At 43.4% G+C, this 25005-nt stretch overlaps 2 protein-coding genes across 4 annotated transcripts in view; both read right to left on the bottom strand.

The window, feature by feature from the left end:
- CLYBL (citrate lyase beta like) overlaps positions 1 to 25005 on the bottom strand; it is a 251284-nt gene that overhangs the window by 34488 nt on the left and 191791 nt on the right. For all 3 annotated transcript variants that reach the window (XM_032611651.1, XM_032611653.1, XM_032611652.1), the window contains exon 3: positions 1278 to 1466. In XM_032611651.1, coding sequence (XP_032467542.1) covers positions 1278 to 1466 — 189 coding nt within the window. The remainder of the gene's footprint in view (positions 1 to 1277; positions 1467 to 25005) is intronic.
- Positions 14051 to 14802, bottom strand: LOC116743279 (UPF0428 protein CXorf56-like). The gene has a single exon (XM_032611654.1). It carries the CDS (start codon positions 14786 to 14788, stop codon positions 14120 to 14122), a length of 669 nt encoding a protein of 222 aa, XP_032467545.1. The 5' UTR covers positions 14789 to 14802; the 3' UTR covers positions 14051 to 14119.

The following is a 25005-nucleotide window of genomic DNA, read 5'->3' as shown; positions in this document are numbered from 1 at the left end:
TGCAGAGCTGACGGACAGAAAAATAATGGTAGCTACATGTGTAATTCTAAACTTTCTAGTAGCTACATTAAAAGAGTAAGATGAAACAGATGGTGAATTTAATAAGAGGTTTATTTAACCCAATATATCTGAAATATTATCATTTCAACATGCAATCAACATAAAAATTATTGAGATAATTTACATTCTTTTTTCGGGGGAGGGTGCTATGAAGTCTTCAAAGTCCCGTGTATCTTACAGCGCATCTCAATTTGGACTGGCCACATTTCAGGTGCTCCGTAGCCACATGTGGCAGGCAGCCATGGCACTGGAAAGCACAGAGCCAACATAGCTACATACACGGGAAAGATGAGCAATGTATTTCGGTGCCACAACTAGAACTCGGCGTATTGCTACAGTTGTAGCCATAGACTTAGGGATCACCCTAGATGTGGCATCAAAATCACCACTGTCCACACGCCCTTACCATGCTTCCAGCACCTGGGTGCCACGGGCCCTCCTCTCAGGAGTGGCACAGTGGAACCGTACTGTATTCGGCAGAGATCTGCAGAATCACTGCAGCCCCTAAATAAAATCTAGCCTCACCCTCCAACCTCCACCCCACTTCAACAATTAAAACAATCATAGTATAATTAGGCCCATTTCAAAGTTTTCTTAAGTAATTTGACATGCCAAGGGTTTATTGGCTGAAAAGTCTGTCATGAAATAAACACACCTGTCAGCAATTTAAAAAGGATGAACTAGAAAACTGTTCAGGAAATAATATCTGTGCTAATTAAAACCACTAGTTAAAAGCTTCCTGTCTCTTCCTATAGTTGCCCCAAGGAGTGACCTTTTCCTCTCCTCCTCTAGGTTCATTTTTTCCTTTGCAGCTAATGTGCTTTCACTGTCTCTGATGACTTCAAATGAATCTGCCTAAGAGGTATGCAAATCACTGCTCTTCCAGGTGGAGGGTTAGGGCCTGGCCGGGTGTAGTCTCAGGTAAGCTGGTTTCCAGGGGCTGCTCTGGAGGAGGCTGTTCTGTCTAAACCACAGATCTGTTAAGGCAGCAGAAGCATCATTTCAAGTGCAGAGCTGTTCCAGTGAACACTTAGGCAAAGCCAGGTTCTCCTTGTGTGCAGGAAATGGTCTTTGGGACCTGCTCCTTTTTCTCAGTTCCCTTTCTCTCGGCTCTGTGTATGCATTTTCAAAACCTACAGCACCCAAATCCTTCCTTTCTGCTACTCCTTGTTAGCCTCTCCTGAGTTTTTAATTAAAGCAAAGCATGAGCTACTCACCCACTGGATTTCTTCAGGATCTTCTACCTTCGGGAGCATCAGGCTGGAAGGAAGGACCCGGGACCGCAGGAGGGCCTGCAGATCTTCTTCGGCCAGACCACTGGACACTGAGTTGATTCTTACACACTTTTCAGTTGGGCCCAGATCAAAGTCTTCAAGAGTTTTTACTATTCTCAATCGAGCTTCATCCTATGAGTGTAGATAAAATGTAACTCCTAAGTTTATTTATCATTGAGAAGAAACACAATCAAACTGCCCGTGAAACTCTTATGTGGATGGAGAGTCTGAGCACCATTACGATGTCTACTATGTCCACCAAATAACTGGTATTTGAAACGAGTTGTCCAGTCTGATGGTCAAGTGACTGATTTCCAGACTTCACTCAAGATGACTATAGCAGAGATGAAAGCCATTGTAATGCACGTTGGCGAAACTCTAAATAGTGGTCTCAGGACTTCCCTGGTAACACACTGTTAAGAATCTGCCTGCCACTGCAGGGGACATGGGTTCGATCCCTGGTCCGGGAAGATCCCACATGCCGCGGAGCCACTAAGCCCGTGCGCCACAACTACTGAGCCTGCACTCTAGAGCCTGCGAGCCACAACTACTGAAGACCGTGCGCCTAGAGCCTGTGCTCCGCAACAAGAGAAGCCCGTGCACTGCAACGAAGAGTAGCCCCCGCTCGCCACAACTAGAGAAAGCCTGTGTGCAGCCACGAAGACCCAACGCGGCCAAAAATAAATAAATAAATAAATAGTGTTCTCATTTTGCGCATTAGCATTACTGTCCCATTGGAAAGGTAAAATAACTAATAGGTAACATTTATTGAGCATTTACTAAGCACCAGGTATGGTGCTAAGTGCTCTACCTGCATTTTCTCATTGAATAAATACAAGAGACTAGATAATTTATGGATTAATGGTAGTCTGGACTGCCAGCATATTCACATTAGGGAAAAAAATAAGGATTTGTTTTTCTCTTTCCACATGCGTCATGCTTTTTTTATTCACTTAAAAATTGTTTTGCAACTGAGTTGAATCTTAACATTCAATTAAGAAGGCACTCACAGGAAAATGACACTTCACACTACCAAAAAGCTCCAGCTTATTCAGATGGAAGGCAATAATATCACCAAGAAATCCCTTCATGAAGTGGTGGACAAATACATTTTTTTCTTTGATTTGGCAGGCTTTGCTCCACAGTTAAGAAAAGCTGAAAGGTTGAAAGTCTGATTCAGTATTTGAATTGTCCCCGGAAAAACTGTATAAAACCAAACATGTTATTTATTGTCTTTGCGTTGGGGTGATGAAGCGGGGACAGGGGTTGGGGAGAGAGGAGTGCACTTGGGGCGTGGGGGTCGGAATCAAGGGAAAGAAAGCCCTTGAGGTCATTACTTCCTGCCAATTTCAGTTTCAAAACCAAATTCCTCCAACTTGCCAACAGCCCTCAACAAATTCTCATGGTCAGAATGAACACTTATCAAAAGTAGCTTCATTTGGGAAGGGTTTTTATGATACTAATAAAACTTTAAAGCTTCTCACTGCTGATGAATGTAGTTTGAAAAACAAGGTCTTAACAATATACGGCCATTTGGATAGCAGTTGTTATCTAGGAAAATAATAAACCAAAGCAGAGAGAAAAAATAATTATTTGAGCCAATATTGAGTTGAAGTCCAATCTAGGAGACAAGCCAAGGCAGTAGATTTAAACCAGGCGGATGTAGGTCTATGACCGGGTGGAAGCAGGGAAGGCCTCCAAATGTGGTCTGAGTTAAACAGTGTGAGGAAACCAGCTTAGAGTTGTCAAGTCGGATGGACGCACAGTACATAGGAGCAGTCTGAGACAGCTCTGTGGAGTCCTGATTTACTGAGCTCTGACTGCCAATAATTATGCCAAGCTTAGACAAAAGCAAGAGAGAGCTCATGCCAGCTAAAGTGAGGAAGGATGCAGCCAACAGTGGCTTGGTTCCACACCTTGCTGTGGGCTGTCCCACAGCAATAAAATGCATCCACTTGCTCTGTCATGCCCTCTCGCTGCAGCCACAGGATAGGAAGATCCTGAAGGTGAAGGTCAGAACTCAACTCATCAACTCAGTAGTATGGTTCCAAGGCCATCGACAGCTGTCGAGAGAAATGCTTCCTGTGTGTATCTAGATCCATAGCCTCAAAGAACCCAAGATGTGCTATGCTCCATGCAGCCTGGCACAGCTACAAACCCGGGATGGCTTCAGCGCAGAAAAGTTTCAACTTCCAGGTTTCCTTTCAAGGGCAGGTTGGGCTTGTAAAGGGTCTGCTGGGACAAAGTGAATGGGAAATGGGAGGGAACTAACTAGATCGTTTGGGCTGAAGTGCATTTTAAAACTTGAGTTATTTGAGGGACTTTCCTGGTGGCGCAGTGGTTAAGAATCCTCCTGTCAATACAGCGGACACGGGGTTGAGCCCTGGTCCGGGAAGATCCCACATGCCGTGGAGCAACTAAGTCCGCGAACCACAACTACTGAGCCCGCGTGCCTAGAGCCCAAGCTCCACAGCAAGAGAAGTCACCGCAATGAGAAGCCCGCGCGCTGCAACAAAGAGTAGCCCTTGCTCGCCGGAACTAGAGAAAGCCCGCGCACAGCAACGAAGACCCAACGCAGCCAAGAATAATTAAATAAGTAAATAAATTTATTTTTAAAAAACCCAAAAAACTTGAGTTATTTGAATCATCACCTCCATCCTCTAGTTTAATCGGCATGTGCGCTCAAGGACGCAGGATCCCTGGCAACATCAGCTTCCTAAATTGTTCATGTTGGTGTCAAACAAAATCTGACCTCTAAGCTGTTTAGTTGTTTCACTTGGATTCGAAGGGGACTGTTTGTTCAAAGCTCATGTTCTAAACCTGTTTGTGATTTTTATCTAAAGTCAGATTGCCATGGTTTCAGCACATTCCGGTTTACTTAGTAAAATTCAGCCCTTGTGAAATTGGCTGCAAATGAAGTACCCCATTCCAATTTTAGGCATAATCTGATTAGTACTTTTCATGCTGTAATAATGAGCAGTGAATACTCAGCATTTTATTAGACTTTTTTTCCTCTTTCTGGCTCAGAATTAAAACCAAGCTCTTTCCACTACATCATTCTGTACCTTTCCAAAAAAAGATGATGGCTTTGGAGGTATATTGCCATACAACACCCTTATTAACGGGCTGTTGCTTGTGACAATTTACATAAGTGAAGTGTGCATCCCTCTGCTGTGTATCCCAAAATATCCAACAACTTCACTGAATTTACACCAACCAACAAGCATGTTGATTTTTTTTCTTTTTGGTATTTTAATGGTGAAATATGTTACTGTGCTAGCAAACACACCCATGCCATCTGTTGGGTGAGAGGAAGGCAGTTTCTAAGAACAATTAAATTTAGTTCTGGGTCTTCAGCTAGAGAGAGCCACAGTCCACCAGTTGTGAAAAGAAAGAAATTCTGTTCATGCTGTTCTCTCCCTATCACAGGCCTTACGTCTTGCTACCGTGTCTCTTACATCTCTCTCATCTCCATCACCTCGCTCCCTTCACACTTTCATTCTCTTTTTCTTTGGCTCCTGTTTGGCCCTGACCATCCTTCCAAGTGCCATCTCATTAGGGGGATTAGTAAGACTCGGCCTGGCAGACACCACCTTCTCAGAAGGGCTATCCAGGTGATCTGCTGAGATTATTGGGAGGTAAATGCTCCCTGGAGAAAGAAAGAAAAGGAAATGAAGGCAAAAAGAGGCCACTCAAAAACAACTGTTTTTGGGGGGTGGGGTGGTCTTACATTCTGGAAGCAAAACAGGTTGTTGAAAATGGAGTTTAGAAGGAACTGCACTCTAAACGTGTTAACACTGCAGGACAGCCTTGGTAAGCATTTCTCAGTGTAGGATGAACTTGTCCTCCTAAAATCTGACAACCTGAAAAGAGGGAATAATGAATGCAAGGCCTTCCTCAACAGTTACATGAGATTTTTGCAGAGACTAATTATCTTTGTGTGTTTGTAGCATGTTTGATTCCAGAGGTGGGCTCTGCAAAGGCCACAAAGAAAGTTGGCACAGGTCAAACTCTTCACAGGCCCTGGTCCTAAAAGGTGGTATTACCAAAGTTCCCACATTCAACTGATATTTCGTGCCATGGGCTGCTCAGTGCAGTGGACCGGTGGCTAATAAACTTGTCCTTATACATAAGCCACCATATTATGTGACTCTGTCTGGGCCAGGAACCAAGGCGTGCTATGATTTCAGAGACCGGATTCTTATCACCTGGGGAAGAGACATGCTCTGCTGACGTAAGAAAGTGGATAAATCAACCATCACCGAGACCTGCAGACTCTGAAATTAAAGGAGAAAATATGCATGCCGTTGGTTCAATTGGCACCCATTAAAGCTAATAACTAATCAGCCTTGCAAGTTTCTAGCTCAGAATGATCAAATCTGCAAAGAAAACAACATCCGTCCACTTTTACACTCCAGTGGAAGAGGTGGTCCCTCGCGGCGGGGCGGCACAGTCTCGCCATCTGGAGAATAAATCGAGTGTGAAGTACAGTATAGTTTGGGACCAAGCTCCGTGGCAGCAGCTCAGCAGTCAGTTCATTAGTTCCAAACTTCCAGGGATTAGAGCGACATCAATTCTACTGTCGGATAGGAAGAGACAGACAGGATACGAGATTCAAGGAGGATTGTGACAACCAGGAGGAGCCCCTTGGGCTTATTTATAAAACTACAAAATATAAACATACCCAAATAAATGTCTTAAATAATAGCATTATTACAGTTTCATAACATCTGAATTAACACCTTTCTCTTCTTCCACCTCCACTCCGAAACCCTGTATGTTAATAACATATAATGCTTTCAGATGAAGTCGCCAAGACGACCCTGAATGCAACAGGAGCAGTGAGAAAGCTGTGCGGCCGAAACAAGACTTGGGAGTTAAGAAGTACGGAATATTTTCTAGGCTCTGGGGAGACGCATAACCTCTGTGATTTTTAAAAATGAGCAATTACTATTTTCATCCCACAAAAGGCAAATTGCCATGCCAATACGCAAAAACACTAGTGAATTCTGTCTTTTCTGAATTTGTCCATCTCACCTCACTTTGATTTCATCTGATTCATAAAATGATGTCATAAGCATGGATTGGAATGGGCAAAAGGCCCTGATATTGTCATCTATATAAAATTATTTTTTTTGAAAATTTTGAGATCATTTGGTTTAAAATAAAAAGTTCTGATGTATTGTTCCATTTAAGGATCTCCCTTTTCATATAAGTTCTTTTTATACACTAATATTAAAAAACAAAAGTGCTTGTGACAAAGTTATCATTAGAAAATTACTGTATTTTTCTTACAAATGTATAAAATGTATTATAATCACAGAGACTGCTGTAGTTACTGCATTAGAAAAAAAGCCAGATTCTCATTGATTATTACAACCTGGTAGTGTTTCTTTAGGTAAGATGGTAGTGTTGAGTTTTCTAACCCCCCAAAAATCTTGGTTTGCCTGGTGTTTTTTTTAAAGCTTTTTTTTTTTTTTATTTAATTAATTAATTTATTTTTTGTCTGTGTTGGGTCTTCATTTCTGTGCAAGGGCTTTCTCTAGTTGCGGCAAGCGGGGGCCACTTTTCATCGTGGTGCGCGGGCCTCTCACTGTTGCAACCTCTCTTGTTGTGGAGCACAGCCTCCAGACGCGCAGGCTCAGTAGCTGTAGCTCACGGGCCTAGTTGCTCCTTGGCATATGGGATCTTCCCAGACCAGGGCTCGAACCTGTGTCCCCTGCATCAGCAGGCAGATTCTCAACCACTGCGCCACCAGGGAAGCCCTGCCTGGTGTTTTTTTTAACTTTTTTTTTTTTTTTTTTTGGCTGCACCATGTGTGGCATGCGGGATCTTAGTTCTCAGACCAGGGATTGAACCCACGCCCCCCTGCAATGGAAGCACAGTTTTAACCACTGGACCACCAGGGAAGCCCCTTGGTTTGCCTGTTTTTGTTTTTTTTTGGTTTGCCTGTTTTTGAAAAAAGAAAATCTACAGCAATATTGAACATACCATGAGTTAACTGGTTAAAATTTCATTCATCAATAACACCAAAAGCACTGGTAACAAAAGAAAAAATAAATTGAACTTCATGAAAAATTTAAAATGTTGTGCATCAAAAGATACTTTCAACAGAGTAAAAAGGCAACCCACAGAATGGGAGACAATATTTGCAAATCATATGTCTGATAAAGGAATATATATTCAGAACATATATAGAGCTTCTAAAACTCAGCACCAAAAAAACAAACACCACAATTCAAAAATGGGCAGAGGACTTGAACATACATTTCTCCTAAGAAGATATAAAAATGGACAACGAGCACATGAAAAGATGTTCAATATCATTAATCATTAGGGAAATGCAAGTCAAAACTACGAGACACCACTTAACACCCATTAGGATGGCTACTGTCAAAAAAACAGAAAAAAACAAGGGTTGGAGAGGATGTGGAGAAATTGGAACCCTTGTGCACTGTTGGTGGGAATGTAAAATGGTGCAGCCGCTATAGAAAATAGCATGGCGGTTCCTCAGAAAATTAAAAATAGGGATTTCCCTGGTGGCGCAGTGGTTGAGAGTCTGCCTGCCGATGCAGGGGACATGGGTTCGAGCCCTGGTCTGGGAGGATCCCACATGCCGCGGAGCAGCTGGCCCCATGAGCCACAATTACTGAGCCTGCGTGTCTGGAGCCTGTGCTCCGCAACAGGAGAGGCCGCGATAGTGAGAGGCCCACGTACCGCGATGAGGAGTGGCCCCCACTTGCCGCAACTAGAGAAAGCCCTCGCACAGAAACGAAGACCCAACACAGTCAAAAATAAATTAAAAAAATAAATAAAAATTAAAAAAAAAAAAAAATTAAAAATAGGACTTCTCTGGTGGTGCAGTGGTTAAGAATCCGCCTGCCTGTGCAGGGGACATGGGTTCGAGCCCTGGTCAGGGAAGATCCCACATGCCGCGGAGCAACTAAGCCCGTGCACTGCAACTACTGAGCCTGCGCTCTAAAGCCCGCGAGCCACAACTACTGAGCCTGCGCTCTAGAGTCCGCGTGCCACAACTACTGAAGTCCGCGTGCCTAGAGCCCGTGCTCTATAACAAGGGAAGGCACCTCAATGAGAAGCCCGCGCGCCACAACAAAGAGTAGCCCTGCTCGCCGCAACTAGAGAAAGCCTGAGTGCAGCAACGAAGACCCAACGCAGCCAAAATAAATAAATAAGTAAAATAAATTTATTTAAAAAATTAAAAATAGAATTAACACATGATGCAGCAATTCCACTTCTGGGTATATACCCAAAAGCGCTGAAAGCAAGTCTCGAAGAAATTATTTGTACACCCATTTTTATAGCAGCATTATTCACAATAGCTAAAATGCGGAAGTAAACCAAGTGTCCACTGACAGAAGCATGGATAAGCAAAATGTGTTAAATACGTGCAATGGAATATTGTTCAGGTTTAAAAAGGAAGGAAATTCTGACACATGCTACAACATGGATAAACCTGCTGTGCTAAGTGAAGACATTATGCTAAGTGAAATAAGCCAGTTACAAAAGGACAACAGTGTGAATATATTTAATAACCACTTAATGGTACACTTAAAAATGGCTAAGATGGTAAACTTTATATTTTATCACAATAAAAAATGAGGAAAATGTTCATTTATTGATTTCATCCCACAAGTTATTACACTCTAGGCATTCTGTTTACTCTGAAACTGTAGATTTTGGTAGAGCAAAGTTTCTGATATGCTAATTATGAAAGATCCTTTAAAACACAGGTTTATTAAAATGCCAAATCAGCTTTCGTTCAAAGGACTAAGAAGGCTCAGGATGTGTATGGGTGGATACACTGGCATACAAGTACAAGTAGCTCTTTGAGTCTCTGTTTTCAGTTCTTTTGGGTATATACCTAGGAGTAGAATTGCTGGGCCATTTAGTAATTCTATGTTTAGCTTTTTGAAGAACTGCCAAACTGTTTTCCAAAGTGGTTGCACCACATTTTACATTTCCCACCAACACTGTATCAGAGTGCCAAATTTTTCCACACTCTTGCCAACACTTGTTATTTTTCATTTTATTTGTTTTTGATAATAGCCATCCCAGTAGATGTGATATGGTATCTCGTTGTGGTTTTGATTTGTATTTCTCTAATGATTAATGATGCTGAGCATCTTTTTATGTGCTTACTGGCCATCAGTATACAGATCTTCCTTGACTTATGATGGAGTCATGTCCCGATAAACACACTGTAAGCTGAAAATGCATTTATACACCTAACCTACTGAACATTATAGCTCAGCCTAGCCTACCTTAAATGTGCTCTGAACACATATTAGCTTACAGTTGCGCAAAGTCATCTAAACATGAATATCTCACGTAATTTATTGACTACTGTCCTAAATGTGAAAAACTGAATGGTTGTCTGGGTAGAGACTGATTGCCAGTGCATCGATTGTTGACCCTTGTGATCACATTGCTGATGGGAGCTGTGGTTCACTGCTGCTGCCCAGCATCACGAGACAGGATTGGACCACATATCACTAGACCAAGAAAAGACCAAAATTCAGTACTCAAAGTATGGTTTCTACTGAATGCGTACTGCTTTCACACCATCATAAAGCTGAACCATTGTAAGTCAGGGACCATCTGTACCTTCTTTGGAGAAATGTCTATTCTAGTCCTAAATTAAAAAAAAAATGGGTTGTTTGTCTTTTGGTTGTTGGGTTATGAGTGTTCTTTATATATTCTAGATATTTAATCCGTATCAGATATATATGATTCACAAATATTTTCTCCCCTTCTGTAGGTTGTCATTTCACTTTTTTTTTTTGGCCACACCATGCAGCTCGTGGCATCTTAGTTCCCCAACCAGGGATCGAACCTGCATCCTCGGCAATGAAAGCACAGAGTCTTAACCACTGAACCACTGGGGAATTCCCTATCATTTCACTTTCTTTTTTTTTTTTTTATGTGCAAATGATGTGACCAACAAGGGCTTTATTTCCAAAATATATAAACAGCTCATACAACTCAATAATAAAAATCCAAACCCAATCAAAAAAATGGGCAGAAGATCTACATAGATATTTCTGTAAAAAAGACATATAGATGGCCAAAAAGCACATGAAAATATGCTCAAAAACTATTAGAGGAATGCAAATCAAAATTACAATGATGTATCACCCCACACCCGTCAGAATGGCTATCATCAGAAAGCCTACAAATAATAAATGCTGGAGAGGGTGTAGGAATGTAAATTAGTTACAGCCACTGTGGAAAACAGTATGGAGGTTCCTTTAAAAACTAAAAATAGAGTTACCATATGATCCAACAATCCCATTCCTGGGCATATATCTAGAGAAAACCATGATTTGAAAAGATACATGCACCCCAATGTTCACTGCAGTGCTGTTAATAATAGCCAAGACATGGAAGCAACCTAAATGTCCATGGACACATGAATGGATAACAAAGATGTGGTATATATATACAATGGAATATTACTCATCCATAAAAAAGCATGAAATAATGCCATTTGCAGCAACATGGATGGACCTAGAGATTATCATACTAAGTGAAGCCAGGCAGAGAAAGACAAATGTTATATCACTTATATGTGGAATCTAAAAAATAGTACAAATGAACTTGTTTACAAAACAGAAGCAGACTCAGAAACACAGAAAACAAACTTATGGGTACCAAAGGGGGGCAGGTGGGTGCATAAATTGGGAATATGGGATTAACAGATGTACACTACTATATATAAAACAGATAAACAACAAGGTCCCACTGCATAGCACAGGGAACTATATTCAATACCTTATAAGAAATTATAATGGAAAAGAATAGAAAAAATATAGATATATACATATGTATGTATAACCAAGTCACTTTGTCATATACCTGAAACTAACACAATATTGTAAATCACCTATATACCTCAATGAAAAAAATAATAATCTCTCTTCAAATCTAAAAACAAAACAAAACAGGTTTAGTGGAAGTAAGTATGAAAGAGCAGCAATGGTAGGAGGCTGTGGTCAGAGCAGAGTATTGGCTCTCACAGGTGGTGTAGATGATATCCAAGGAGTTTGTGGCTAAAGTGGGGTGAAGGTAAAGGTCATTGTTTGGAGTTGTGGTCAAGGAATTGAGAGGAGGTTATGGTTGCTTACCCACACGATGCCTAATTATCTCTCAATATGAGGACCAGGAAATGAGGTGGAGAGGAAGACTCAGTTGCAAAGTCCCTATTGGATGCAGGAGAGTAACTGGGAAGCTGGTCACACAGCCCCACCCTGGGCTTTCCCAGGACCCCCCACCCCTCTTTCTCCCAGTTCTTGCTAGCTCACATCTAACCCCACTCTAACCTACTTTTCCTTCCAAATTCAGAAATCGGGGGGAAAAAAAAGCAAAGAAAAATGCCCTACTGTTTCCCCGCAGCACCTCACATACATGCCTTGGGTGCCTACTAAGCACCCAAGCCATGTAAATAATACGAAGAGGCTAAAACACTCCTCCTGTCCCAACACCTTGCAATACAGGTGAACAGATAAAAACATGGGTACAAACACTACATACTAATGTCACTGAAGCAGTGTGACATTAAATATTTATGTATACAACACTTCTCCACAAATAGCAAATGTGAAATAAAAGACAGTCAACAGATAACTTTTGTTTATCTCGGTGTCATTTCTTTTTTTTTTTTTTAACATCTTCATTGGAGTATAACTGCTTTAAAATGGTGTGTTAGTTTTTGCTTTATAACAAAGTGAATCAGTTATACATATACATATGTTCCCATATCTCTTCCCTCTTGCGTCTCCCTCCCTCCCACCCTCCCTATCCCACCCCTCTAGGTGGTCACAAAGCATCGAACTGATCTCCCTGTGCTATGCGGCTGCTTCTGACTAGCTATCTATTTTACATTTGGTAGTGTATATATGTCCATACCACTCTCTCACTTTGTCACAGCTTACCCTTCCCCCTCCCCATATCCTCAAGTCCATTCTCTAGTAGGTCTGTGTCTTTATTCCCATCTTACCCCTAGGTTCTTCATGACCTTTTTTTTTCTTAGATTCCGTATATATGTGTTAGCATACGGTATTTGTTTTTCTCTTTCTGACTTACTTCACTCTGTATGACAGACTCTAGGTATACAGATTGCCAACAAACACATGAAAGAATGCTCAACATCATCAATCATTAGAGAAATTCAAATCAAAACTACAATGAGATATCATTTCACCCCGGTCAGAATGGCCATCATCAAAAAATCCAGAAACAATAAATGTTGGAGAGGGTGTGGCAAAAAAGGAACCCTCCTGCACTGTTGGTGGGAATGTAAATTGATACAGCCACTATGTAGAACAGCATAGAGGTTCCTTAAAAAACTACAAATAGAACTACCATACGACCCAACAAATCCACTACTGGGCATATACCCTGAGAAAACCACAATTCAAAAAGAGTCATGTACCACAATGTTCATTGCAGCTCTATTTACAATAGCCAGGACATGGAAGCAACCTAAGTGTCCATCAACAGATGAATGGATAAAGATGTGGCACATATACACAATGGAATATTACTCAGCCATAAAAAGAAACGAAATTGAGTTATCTGTAGTGAGGTGGATGGACCTAGAGTCGGTGTCATTTCTTACTCTCCCATGTCTCCCTCCCATGTGCCCTCACATGGAAGCAACGCTCTTAGCTGCTTGATAAGATGGTAGCTCCCTTGGGTTGCTTACCAAGACCCCATTTTCATTCAGATCAGAGCTATCCTATCCCTGCACTTGAATCTGGCTTTTCCTTCTGTATGTACAACATCTGATAAGGGTTGGCGTGCCTAGAGTTTTAACATTTGAGGTAAAGGAAACTTTATGCAGATTCTGGCTTGTTATGGATTGTCTCTGACAGTAGAGAGATTCAAACCCTAGCCAATACCTGCCAGTCTAAGAACAGAGACAGAGCCACTTAAAAGGATCTGGCTTGTTGTAACTTTAAATGTAATTCATGTTACTTTTTTCTATGACACCATATATATATTTTTTTAACATCTTTATTGGGGTATAATTGCTTTACAATGGTGTGTTAGTTTCTGCTTTATAACAAAGTGAATCAGTTATATATATACATACGTTCCCATATCTCTTCCCTCTTGGGTCTCCCTCCCCCCCACTCTCCCTATCCCACCCCTCCAGGCGGTCACAAAGCACCGAGCTGATATCCCTGTGCCAAGATTTCAAAAATCTTTAAACATTTTATAAACTTTGAAGAAGGAATAAGAATAGCTCCTTTAGAAACTAGACACACTGAAGCACTGATCTATTCACAGAGCTTCTACACAGATGAAGAAGTTTATATCAAATGGACAAAAAATAGTACAGAAGACCTATACACAGAAAGATTGAGAAAAATCCATCTCTAGAAAGCAGGTCAGATGAACTCAAAGACCTCACTGAGGGCTTCCCTGGTGGCGCAGTGGTTGGGAGTCCGCCTGCCGATGCTGGGGACATGGGTTCGTGCCCCGCTCTGGGAGGATCCCACATGCCAGAGCGGCTGGGCCCGTGAGCCATGTCCACTGAGCCTGCGCGTCCGGAGCCTGTGCTCCGCAGCGGGAGAGGCCACAACAGCGAGAGGCCCGCACACCGCAAAAAATATCTCACTGAATGTAGGAGAATCACTGGGAAGCCACGTAAAGCCTTCTGCTGGGGCATAAAGGTAGGAACCAGTCCATGTAGTCAAGAAAACACTCTTTTTCCTCATCTAAATGCTTGCCTCCAGTCTGGGTTCACGGAAAGGTCCTGATTATTTGAACTGGTTGTCAATCAAGGTTCCCTTCATTTTCGCTTTCTTGGCTTCCGGTTCAGCCAGCTCCTGCAGCCGCCTCTTACTCATGCCTTTGCGCTTCAGCTGCTTCTCAATCACCTTGGCATTCTGCGCATACGAGTCAGCAACTTCTCTAGCCTCAATCTCCTCTTCCTCTTCATCAATAGTAGACACAGTGACAGAGCTGAACTTGCCCATGTCTTTAGTCCGTTTCGTCATCATCACTTTCTTAGGAGACTCTTGTTTCTGAGTATATATATTCGTCTTCCCAAAACCCTGGCCTAACTTGACTACTGCTCCATCCACAATGAAGGTCACAGGAGCATTCTTCGGTTGGGACTGGTAGAAGAGTGGCAGCCCGCACTTTGCACATTTCTTCCTGTACTGTCTTTCAATGCCTTCAGGCCTCCGAATATACATAGTCTCCTCATCTTCTGTGTTACAAAACTTGTGGGCATGTTTGGCAGCATCAATTACACGGGACCGATCCCGGGGCCTCACAGGCAATTTCTCCAACTGACAGTCCAGCACCAGGACCATCTGGCCGCATAAACAGTAGTAGACGTGAAGGGGCTTCTCGCCGTCGTCATACTCCTCGCGATCCCGGGTATCGGAGCAGACTACGGACCGGGAAACTACTTTAGGCATAGCTCAGAGCAGCACCGGAAATTATAAAGGCAAAAGTAAGAGTCGCACAGAAATGACGTCATTCACCTCATTTCACTTCCTTTTTTTTTTGCGTTACGCGGGTCTCTCACTGTTGTGGCCTTCCCCGTCGCGGAGCACAGGCTCCGGACGCACAGGCACAGCGGCCATGGCTCACGGGCCCAGCCGCTCCGCGGCATGTGGGATCTTCTCGTATCGGGGCATGAACCTGTGTCCCCTGCATCGGCAGGCGGACTCTCAACCACTGCACCACCAGGGAAGCCCTTATTTCACTTTCTTGATAGTGTCCTATGATGCACAAAATTTATAATTTTGCTTAAGTCCAATTTATCTATTTTTTCTTTGGTAGCTTGTGCTTTTGTTATCATTTTGAGATCATTGCCTAATCCAACATTATGAAGACTTACACATGTCGTCTTCTAGTAGTTTTATAGTTTTAATTCTAACAACATTTAGGCTCTTGATATATTTCTGGTCTACTCGTTTGTATACAATAGGGAGGTTTGTGATATTTTTATTTTGTGGTTTCAGTCTTCATCTCTTAACAAAATACAATGAAAATTCCCTGAGAAGAGGAAACTCAAGTGGAAAGAAAGGGCTTACTTCCATCAGCCTCTTCACTCAACTCTGCCCTCACCCCTGACTGGTGAGTGGCTGGTGTTTAGCCTTCCTGTTGCCAAGGCCTTATCCACCACCTCCCCGCCATGCTCCTCTTTCACTTTGCCCTTTCCCCATCTACTCCTAATGGATTTTCCTCAACTATATATGACAGGTCTTGTGTTGTTGGGGTTTTTTTTTCTGAGGACCTTGCCAGGCTACCCCATGAGCCTCTGAGGGACCTCAAACCCAAACCTATAGGGAACTGTGGAGCTACTCCTGAGAAGATGTCCTGCATGGGCATAGCTGCCCGTGTTTTTTACATTTCTTGTTAACTTTATGATTTAACAGTGAGGCTTTGAGGTACACTTTGCACACAGCTCTTCGCAAAGACAAAGTATTTACTTACTAAAGGCTTGCATCGCCCTTCCCAAAGCCAGTAATGACCACCACGCTCAGATTTGACTGGAGCTCTGGAGTCTGCAAGTTCATGGCTCTCTCCACTCATTATTTTCTTTGTTCTCATTGCTTGTTCTCAGCCTCAGAGGAGCAACGTTATTTCTGTGTTCTAGCAGGGCACAAGGAACCATGAGATCTGTTCCAAGTGGGATGATCTGAGTGAGGAAGGGGTGCTATGACTGCTCTCTCCTGGGGGGTAGGGAGTGGGCAGGAGCCATGGCCCCATGATGGGAAGGATCCAGAGGAAAACTGAACAATGTCATCACTCATGAGGTGTTTTATGTACTTAAGACCAAACGTCCAGATACTTGAAAACATTTAGATAACTGATAGGATTCGTCCTTTTTAAAAAAAGAGTGTTTGTGATTCTGAAAAGAAAATTATCTGAATATTATTCTCATATTCTGCCTGATGTGCCTGGTTTGGTGCAATTAAAATTCTTTAACAAGTAGGGGAGGGCTCAGTCAAATGTTATCCACCATGCCCAGTGTTAGGGACAGGTGTGGAGGAGAGGGAACGATATATAAATCCTTCATATTGACATATAAACCAGTAGAGGAATGTATCATGTAGCTGGGGCGACACAACGCCCATAGGATGAGAACTGAAGTAACAGTTCAAGTCAGTGGAACAGACTTGAGGGGACTTAGAGGCAGGAGGGAGCACGGCAGGCTGAGCTGGGAGGCAGGAAGTTGAGGATCTCAATAGGTGCAGATGAGGGAGGAACACCCAGCAGAGGGCTGGTAAAGGCAAAGGGCACAGGTAGGAATAATGAGTGAATCAAAAGGCAGATGGTCAGTATCTATGAGGTTAGGGAGGGAAGGTGCTGGTGCCAGGAGACGGACAGAAAGGAGATTCCCAAGCGGGCAGGGGAGAGCCCATGTTTTAGGAGGCCCTGTTCCGTTGGGGGAGGAAAGGGTGATGGGGGAAGTGGGACAAGAATCACAGTTCACTTGAGGAAGCAGCTTCCACATCGGAAGCTTCCTGGTGCTCGGCCCGGACTGCGGGAAGGTCCACCCCGCAGCCCTTACAGCACTAAGTGGAGAAGGTCCCTGCTTGAGTCAGCCCTGCCTGTGGGCAACTTCCCCATCCCCCGAGAGCGCTTTTATCCAGAGAGGGCCTCTAGTCCCAAAGCTTTTTTTTTTTCCCCAATAAATTAATTTATTTATTTAATTTTTTGGCTGCGTTGGGTCTTCGTTGCTGCACGCTGGCTCTCTAGTTGTGGTGAGTGGGAGCTAGTCTTCGTTGCGGTGCGCGGGCTTCTCGCTGCTGTGAAAGCTAATCTTTTTGTCTTTGGAATGGGTGTTGTACGCGGGTCTCGGATCTGGGGGGTTCACAGTACCATACCTTGAAAGCCCTTGAAAGCGAAAATGGAAAGAACACGTGGAGTGGGAAGGATAGCCCACCCCCCTACTCGCGCCTTCTAATTGGTCTTCCTCCGTCCTGGCCCTCCGACAGCGGAGAAGACGGCTCCCTTCCCACCTGGCGCAAAGCACAGCCGCAAGCAAAGCTGCCCTCTCCCTCTCAACCTGCTCTATTTGTGTTTGGTGACTTCTCTGGGCTAGAGGAGGTAATAAACTTTTGGTTTAAAAGCCCTCCTGCCGGGTTTCAGTCTGCGTGGGAGAATAAAAGTAAACAAGCGAAAGGGAACTGTGTCATCAAAGGACTCTGCACCTGCCCTTCTTCATTGTAGGGTGAGAACCTTGCCATGTGCCACAGGTGGCACGGGGTACCCACACAGGGCGGGGCCGCGGGCCTTTCATTCTTCTTTAACAACAAATCAAGAGTGATCGGTTCATAATTTAATGAGGCAGCCTTGCCGTGGTTCCAGATACGTATCAGGTAACAGCCGTGTCACCGGTATCCTGGCCTGAGCAGTTTTACTGTGATGCCCGCAACGTATTTTGGCTGATGACTTCCTTTACCTCTCAAGCTAACAGTGAGATACATTGCTAGAAATGGATCCAAATGGTCTTAATGTAAACATAAAGAACCAGCTTTTTCTTTGAAGCCAAAGCTGCTTCACTTCTTTGGTGGAAAACATTTGTTTCCCTTCCCATCACCAAATTTTGGAGGCAAGTTGGCTTTTTCTCTCTGAGGCTGCGCTAAGGTAGGTTATGAAGGAGCCCGGCTGCACCCACGTTTGTTGCCGCCGGGAAATTCCTGTCTGTGCGCCAAGTGCTTCAACAACACTTCACCTAGGTGCTGACACAAAGAATCTTGTCTCCTTAAGTAGGAGGTTATAAAAGCTTACAGACAGAAGTATAAATGTCTAATGATAAGGCCCAAACAACCTTGCAATTAAACGAACCAAGCTAACAGGAATTTGAGCTAGCTGCAGGCTCAAGGCCTTGACTTCTGTTCTGGGCAGGAAGCTTTACCCTGCGACAGAAGAGCACCCCAAACAGGATTCTTTCCATTCCTTAGTATTAATCAGTCTTCCTGGCAACCATGAATGAAGAAATCAGGTAACTGAATAAGCCCTGTGATGGCAGAAACAATGTAAAGAAGTATTTCTTGCAGCACATTAAACTGGATCATTATTCTTACAAACTGCTTTTAAGGTAGGTGAGGCTTTACAGCTAAAAGAAATTTTAAAATTCCCCACACAATATTACCTGTTGGTTCTACCTTCGTATATTTTGATTTCTGTTGCTCAAATATACACTCACAATCTCATTTTATAGTAGCTGATCATTTATTTTTCATGGTTTGTCGTTGTTGTTTGTCTTGCTTCCTAGCTATTTCCCAAAGAAAGTGAATTTAAAAAGACTTTGTTTCTTTTAGGTGGCAAATGTATAAGTATTTTAAAGGGTAGAACTTTTCCACCTTATTCCTTATACATATTATTTTATTCTAAAAATCAACGAGGAGGGGAATTCCCTGGAGGTCCAATGGTTAGGACTCGGTGCTTTCACTGATGGGGCCTGGGTTTGATCCCTGATCAGGGAACTAAGATCCCGAAAGCCACGTGGCGTGGCCAAAGAAAATCAACGAGGAAAGGGAAAGAAAAATATAACATGTAAAATGGAAGAATGGAGGATGATGATAGCCATCAGAACATTCTATTTTAAAAAGGGCAGATTCTGCCCTTTGACAACTAAGCTTTGGTTACAGCAAAGAGTGCTTCTCAAGGACCAGGCCACGTGGACGTTTCTCTCTGCCGACTTCCACATCTTACACCATAATTGCTCTGAAAATGGGTACCGTGGCAGAGCCCAGCGTCATCTTTACTAGCTCACGGACACCAGATCTTCTATAATTAAATATTTTCCTCGAGAAAATACTAGTAAAACAATGCAATGGCTGGCACCACACTTGGTTTTCATTGCATTTGACACCTTTTCCTCTTGCCAGCTCTTCATGTTGACTTTCTCCTCGGCTTCATTCTTTCACTGGTGCCAGGCAGGCTCACTGCGGAACCACTTGGGTTTTCCTCCCTCTTTTTGCGCCCAGTAAATTTTCATAAAGCATTTAACTTGAGAACAAGCAGGATAATTTGCTGTGCCGGTGAGCCAGGCTCTCGGAAGGCTCCCTGCAACACTGCCGTGTTCTAGAGTCAGGGTCAGAGGTTTTCGTCCCAGTGGCGAGGATGCTTACCAGCGCCTTCTCTGCGCGGACACCAGGTGTGATTTAGCATAATGGACTGTGTGGATGCTCAGCGGCTCCTCTAACCCAAGCGTCAGAACCAAGTCGCTCTTTGCTCTTCATGCAAGGTGAAGATGAAAAGTCTCATGGGCTAAAAGTTCTGCCAGGAAAGGCTTCTGGACACAGAAGAAATGGAAAATCACCCCATCTTGCAACAAACACCTGGTTTCAGGAACATGAAGTTCTTCTTCATGATATCAGTACCTGTTAAAATCCCCAGTCATATCACAATGCTATTTTCCTCTAATGACAGGTAGGAAGAGAGAACCAAAGATTTTTTTCTTATATAAAGAGAATATGCAAAAAACAAATAAGGAAATTAAAAAACTCACTGAATCCGGCCTTTGATTTATACCTAGTCAGTTGACATTGACTTTGAATGCTGATGCTCTAGGTGTCAGCCCTCATAAATAATGAAGGTGACTGAGGAAGACTCTCAGGGAAGAAGCCAAGCTTGGTGGCCAGCACAGTGTAGGTCCCAGGGATGAGAAAAGCAAGTTCCCTGCAGATGGCAAGCTTAGTGACCCTCGAGAAAAGGGCAGGCTCAAAGCAGAGGCAAAGGTTGCCCCACAGGGAGAGTGGCTGAAGTCACACAGAAGATGATTTTAGGACAAGCTTCGCAAACACAACTGCTGGAATTACCAGCCTTTTTGTCCAGACCACTGTCACAGGGCAATTCAACGTGCAGCGACGTACAGTTAGTTAATAGAGAGGACCAATGCGTCCCAATGCCAAGCAATATGGTTTTAGAATGAAGTCTATGTGCTCAGACATTCAAAATCACCTGAAAACGATGATGTATGTGCATACACAGTTCAAAGGGCTTGTCTCTCATTTGCCATCACAGCAGTCCTGCGGTGTACACAGGGCCAGGTATTATTATCCATGTTTGCCTGAAGAACGTGAGGGTTATAAGACTTACCCAGAGAACTTATCCAGAGATCCCACAGCCAGTCAGCAGTCGAGATTAGGAAGAACTCATGTGTCAGGCTCCCAATCTTGTGCTCTGTCTGCAGAACCCCTCTTTGCATATCTTACAGAGTCTCTGATTTACCCAATAGCCTATAATAAACTATTTGTTTTCTGCTTAAACTCAGTAGATTCTGTGGTTGGCTACCAGGAGCCCTGGCCGATATGGGGATCATATACACATGCACTATGCCATGTCTTTTTCACACAACAGGTAGGAAACACCTTTATGTAGGGGATAATCTATATAATCATTTGTAATGACTGCAGAGTATTCTATTGCATGGATATGCCATAATTTATTTAATCAATCCCCTAATGATTAAGATTTAAATTTTCTCCAATTCTTTTGCTATTAATTCATTCATTTTATTCAACAGATATTTACTAAATACTCTTCACGTGCCAGGTACTATTTTAAGTAATGGAGATAACAGCTCCCTGCCTACACAGAACTTACATTCCAGTCAGAAAACAACTAATAAACAAGTAAACCAATAAACAAATGCAGACTATGAAACAATCTAGTAAGAGAACAGAATTTAATAATGGGAGAGTGATGGGGGGAGGTGCTTGAGATAGGGTAGCAAAACAGCTTCTTTGAGGATATGACATTCACCCTGATACCTAAAAGATTATATACAAAAAGCTGTAATGAATATCTGAGAACATTCATCTTACAGCACTTGTCTGAATATTCCCTTAGGCTAAATCCTAGAAGTACAAATGCAAAGTCAAATCACATGCTCATTTAGGCGCCAAAAGAACGGCTATGAGGGACCTCCCTGGTGGCGCAGTAGGTAAGAATCCACCTGCCAATGCAGGGGACACGGGTTCAATCCCTGGTCTAGGAGGATCCCACATGCCGCAGAGCAACTAAGCCCGTGTGCCACAACTACAGAGCCCGTGCTCTAGAACCCGTGAGCCACAACTACGGAGCCCGCGTGCCACAATTACTGAAGCCCACACGCCTAAGCCTGTGCTCTGCAACAAAGAGAAGCCACTGCAATCAGAAGCCCATGCACCGCAACGAAGAGTAGCCCCTGCTTGCCGCAACTAGAGAAAAGTCTGCATGCAGCAACGAAGACCCAACGCAGCCAAAAATAAATAAAAAATTAAATCTTAAAAAAAAAACCCAACAGGGCTTCCCTGGTGGCACAGTGGTTGAGAGTCTGCCTGCCGATGCAGGGGACACAGGTTCGTGCCCCAGTCCGGGAAGATCCCACGTGCCGCGGAGCAGCTGGGCCCGTGAGCCATGGCCGCTGAGCCTGCGCGTCCGGAGCCTGTGCTCCACAACGGGAGAGGCCACAACAGTGAGAGGCCTGTGTACCACAAAAACAAACAAACAAACAAAAAAACCCAACACATTCTCCACAAACGTTAAAAAAAAAAAAAAAAAAAAAAGAATGGCCATGAAATTTCAACTCTCACAGCCTCCTTCTAAACCGGCTCTGAATCTAGCAAGTCTAGGTTCCAGTCCCAACTGGGCCAGTGACTGGCTCTCTAAGAGACTGGATAGTCTGCTATCCACTGCACATCACTGCACCTCAGTGTCCTCATCTGAAAAATGGGGACAATAAAAGTGCTGACTCAGGAATTGGTGAGGATTGAAAATGGTGTAACAGGGCTTCCCTGGTGGCACAGTGGTTGAGAGTCTGCCTGCCGATGCAGGGGACATGGGTTCGTGCCCCGGTCCGGGAAGATCACACATGCCGCAGAGCGGCTGGGCCTGTGAGCCATGGCCACTAAGCCTGCGCGTCCGGAGCCTGTGCTCCACAACGGAGAGAGGCCCGCGTACTGCAAAAAAAAAAAAAAAGAAAAGAAAATGGTGTAACATAAGTGGTTAACAATGTTAGATTAAAAAAAAATACATACTCATTTAAACATGTATACTAAAACTGCTTTTTAAAAAGGGGGTGTACAAATTTATTTATTATGATTTTTAATATTTATTTATTTAGGCTGCACTGGGTCTTAGTCGCGGCACGTGGGATCTTCATTTCGGCATGTGGGATCTTTTAGTTGCAGCATGTGGACTCTTAGTTGCGGCATGCATGTGAGATCTAGTTCCCCGACCAGGGATTGAACCTGGGCCCCCTGCATTTGGGAGCGTGGAGCCTTGGCCACTGGACGATCAGGGAAGTCCTGGGGTGTACGAATTTAAACTCCCATTTCCTGGTGCCCACCCACTTGGGGTTGGTTCTGAGCTCATACTAGCTTGACCTGTTTTCAAGAACTCAGCGTCCACACACCAGGACTGTAACCACACGAGGACAGGGATGGTAGCTTGTGACTCTCATGTCCCTAGTGCCCAAACCAAAGGAAAACACAGGGGGCTGGTCTCCTGACACTGAGGAGAGTCCCCAAAGAAGTCGATATACTCACAGATAGTGGGATAGCCTGCCTATTAAATCTTACACCTTTCATTTTATATGAAATCAGATCTTAAATATCCAAAGTCTACTTTCCTACAGGGACCATGGCCTTCTGTTTGCTGGATTCTTCAGGAGGGCAGGTAAGTCTAGTGTACTCACCACTGCTTGATAAAAAAGCACAGATAGCAACCTGCTGAATGTTTTCATTTCAACATAGAAACCCAAACCCGGAATCTTGAATTGGTGCCTTGGCAGGAATGGAAGGCCACAGGTTGCAGATGGCAAATGACTCACTGCCACCTGAAAAGGTCTATGCTGTTGGGACAAAATGTGACCACATTCCATTTCTTCCTTTGTCCATCTGTTGCTGTTGTGGTCTAGGAGTGATGATGATTTTAAAGATTCAAATTTGGACTGTGTGTTAGCTTATTTCTCAAGCCACATCAAATATGGTTTGGCAATAAGCACTATTTGGTGCTGTTTGACTAAGAAGGTAGTAAAGAACACGAAGGTTTCTATCTTTTTTCAGGCTGTATGCATATGTCACCTTTTGAATGGAGGTGGCTGTGATTAAGGTGGCTAGCCACACAGCTGACTCATAAGAAGGCTGGTAAGAAGTTTTGATTGATTAAGATGTTAGACTAACTCTTCATCCACTCAATGTGCTTAACAACATGGCTTCCATTGTTGTCTTCTTAAATCCAGCCATTCTTAACAATTTTTCAGTTTTTCAAAAGGGTGTTAAGAACGTTTAATGTTTAATAACACAGTAACATGGAAGATTACCATATTTCATAAAAGTCAGGCTTCGACTTCTTCCAAAGCCAAATAACATGCATAATCAGAATTATTTTCTTGGCAACTCATATTTAACTGCTATGGAAAATATGCCACAAATGGTAGCATTCCTGAGATAAAAATTCGATGTGTTTGGGGCCTGAAAAATTGGTTTCTGAGTTTCTTTCTGGCTTCAACATTCACCATTCTCTGTATAGCCCTACTCTGGTCAATTGTCCAAGAGAACCCCCTCCTTCCAATAGTAGAAATATGTACCCTTATTGCTTCCTTTTGGATAGAAATAATAACGTACTGCTGGCCTAATATTTTAATGGTACAAAAATGCAAAATATCTAATATTCGAGTATTCTTTTTTTTTTTTTTGCGGTACGCGGGCCTCTCACTGTTGTGGCCTCTCCCGTTGTGGAGCACAGGCTCCGGACACGCAGGCTCAGCGGCCATGGCTCATGGGCCTAGCCGCTCCGCAGCATGTGCGATCTTCCCAGACCAGGGCACGAACCCCTGTCCCCTGCATCGGCAGGCGGACTCTCAACCACTGCACCACCAGGGAAGCCCGGAATACATTTTTTTAAAGTTAGCTTAAATTTATTATTTACCTTTATAAATACATTTAATATATAATTAATTATTTATCCATAATCAAAGAACAGATAATGCCTACCTATCTTTAAACTACATTGAAGAAGCATTAACAGGGACTTCCCTGTTAATTAAAAATATATTTTTTTTTAAGTGCACCAGTCTTGCAATAAACAGAAATGAAAAATTGAGACGTAGGGTGATATATGTATAACAGGGCAGGCATCACATGGTGGTTGTGCAGGGGTGTGCCAAGACTGCTAATGGCCCCAGCACGCATTCTCCCCTCTTCCTTTGATTTGAGCAGGGCACATGGTTTACCCTTGAAAGCCTGCATGTCCCAGCCCCACTGGCAGCTAGGATGTGAACAGAACCGAAGTGGTGTGTGAAACGTTGAACCTCTTAGAAGGAAGCCACTTGCCCTCCACTCTCTTTTCTCCCATCTCACAGGCTGAAACTCAAACATGGTATGAAGAGAGTCTCAGCCACGCAAATTAGGGCGTCAGACTAACAGGTAGAAGCAACATGGGTCTCTGGATGACCTCAAGGAGGAGGGCTGCTTACCTGCCTGGACTACCCACCTGCCTCTGAACTGTTAGGTGAGAGAGAAATAAACTTCATTCAATTTGAGCCACTCTAGCTTTGGGCCTTTCTGCTGTAGTAGCTGAGCCTGTACACTAACAAAAAAGGAGGTCAACTGCACATGGAGGATGGGGGTGATGGTGAGAGTGGGGTATGCAGTAGGGGCAGGAAGACTGTCTGGGAAGACAATAT

This window comes from Phocoena sinus, chromosome 18, assembly GCF_008692025.1.
Source record: "Phocoena sinus isolate mPhoSin1 chromosome 18, mPhoSin1.pri, whole genome shotgun sequence".
Taxonomy (NCBI): Eukaryota; Metazoa; Chordata; class Mammalia; order Artiodactyla; family Phocoenidae; genus Phocoena; species Phocoena sinus.
This window is presented reverse-complemented; position numbering and strand designations above follow the sequence as displayed.

Bases quoted from the DNA above. Each gene is read 5' to 3' on its own strand.
- LOC116743279 (XM_032611654.1), bottom strand. From the start codon at position 14,788: ATGCCTAAAGTAGTTTCCCGGTCCGTAGTCTGCTCCGATACCCGGGAT.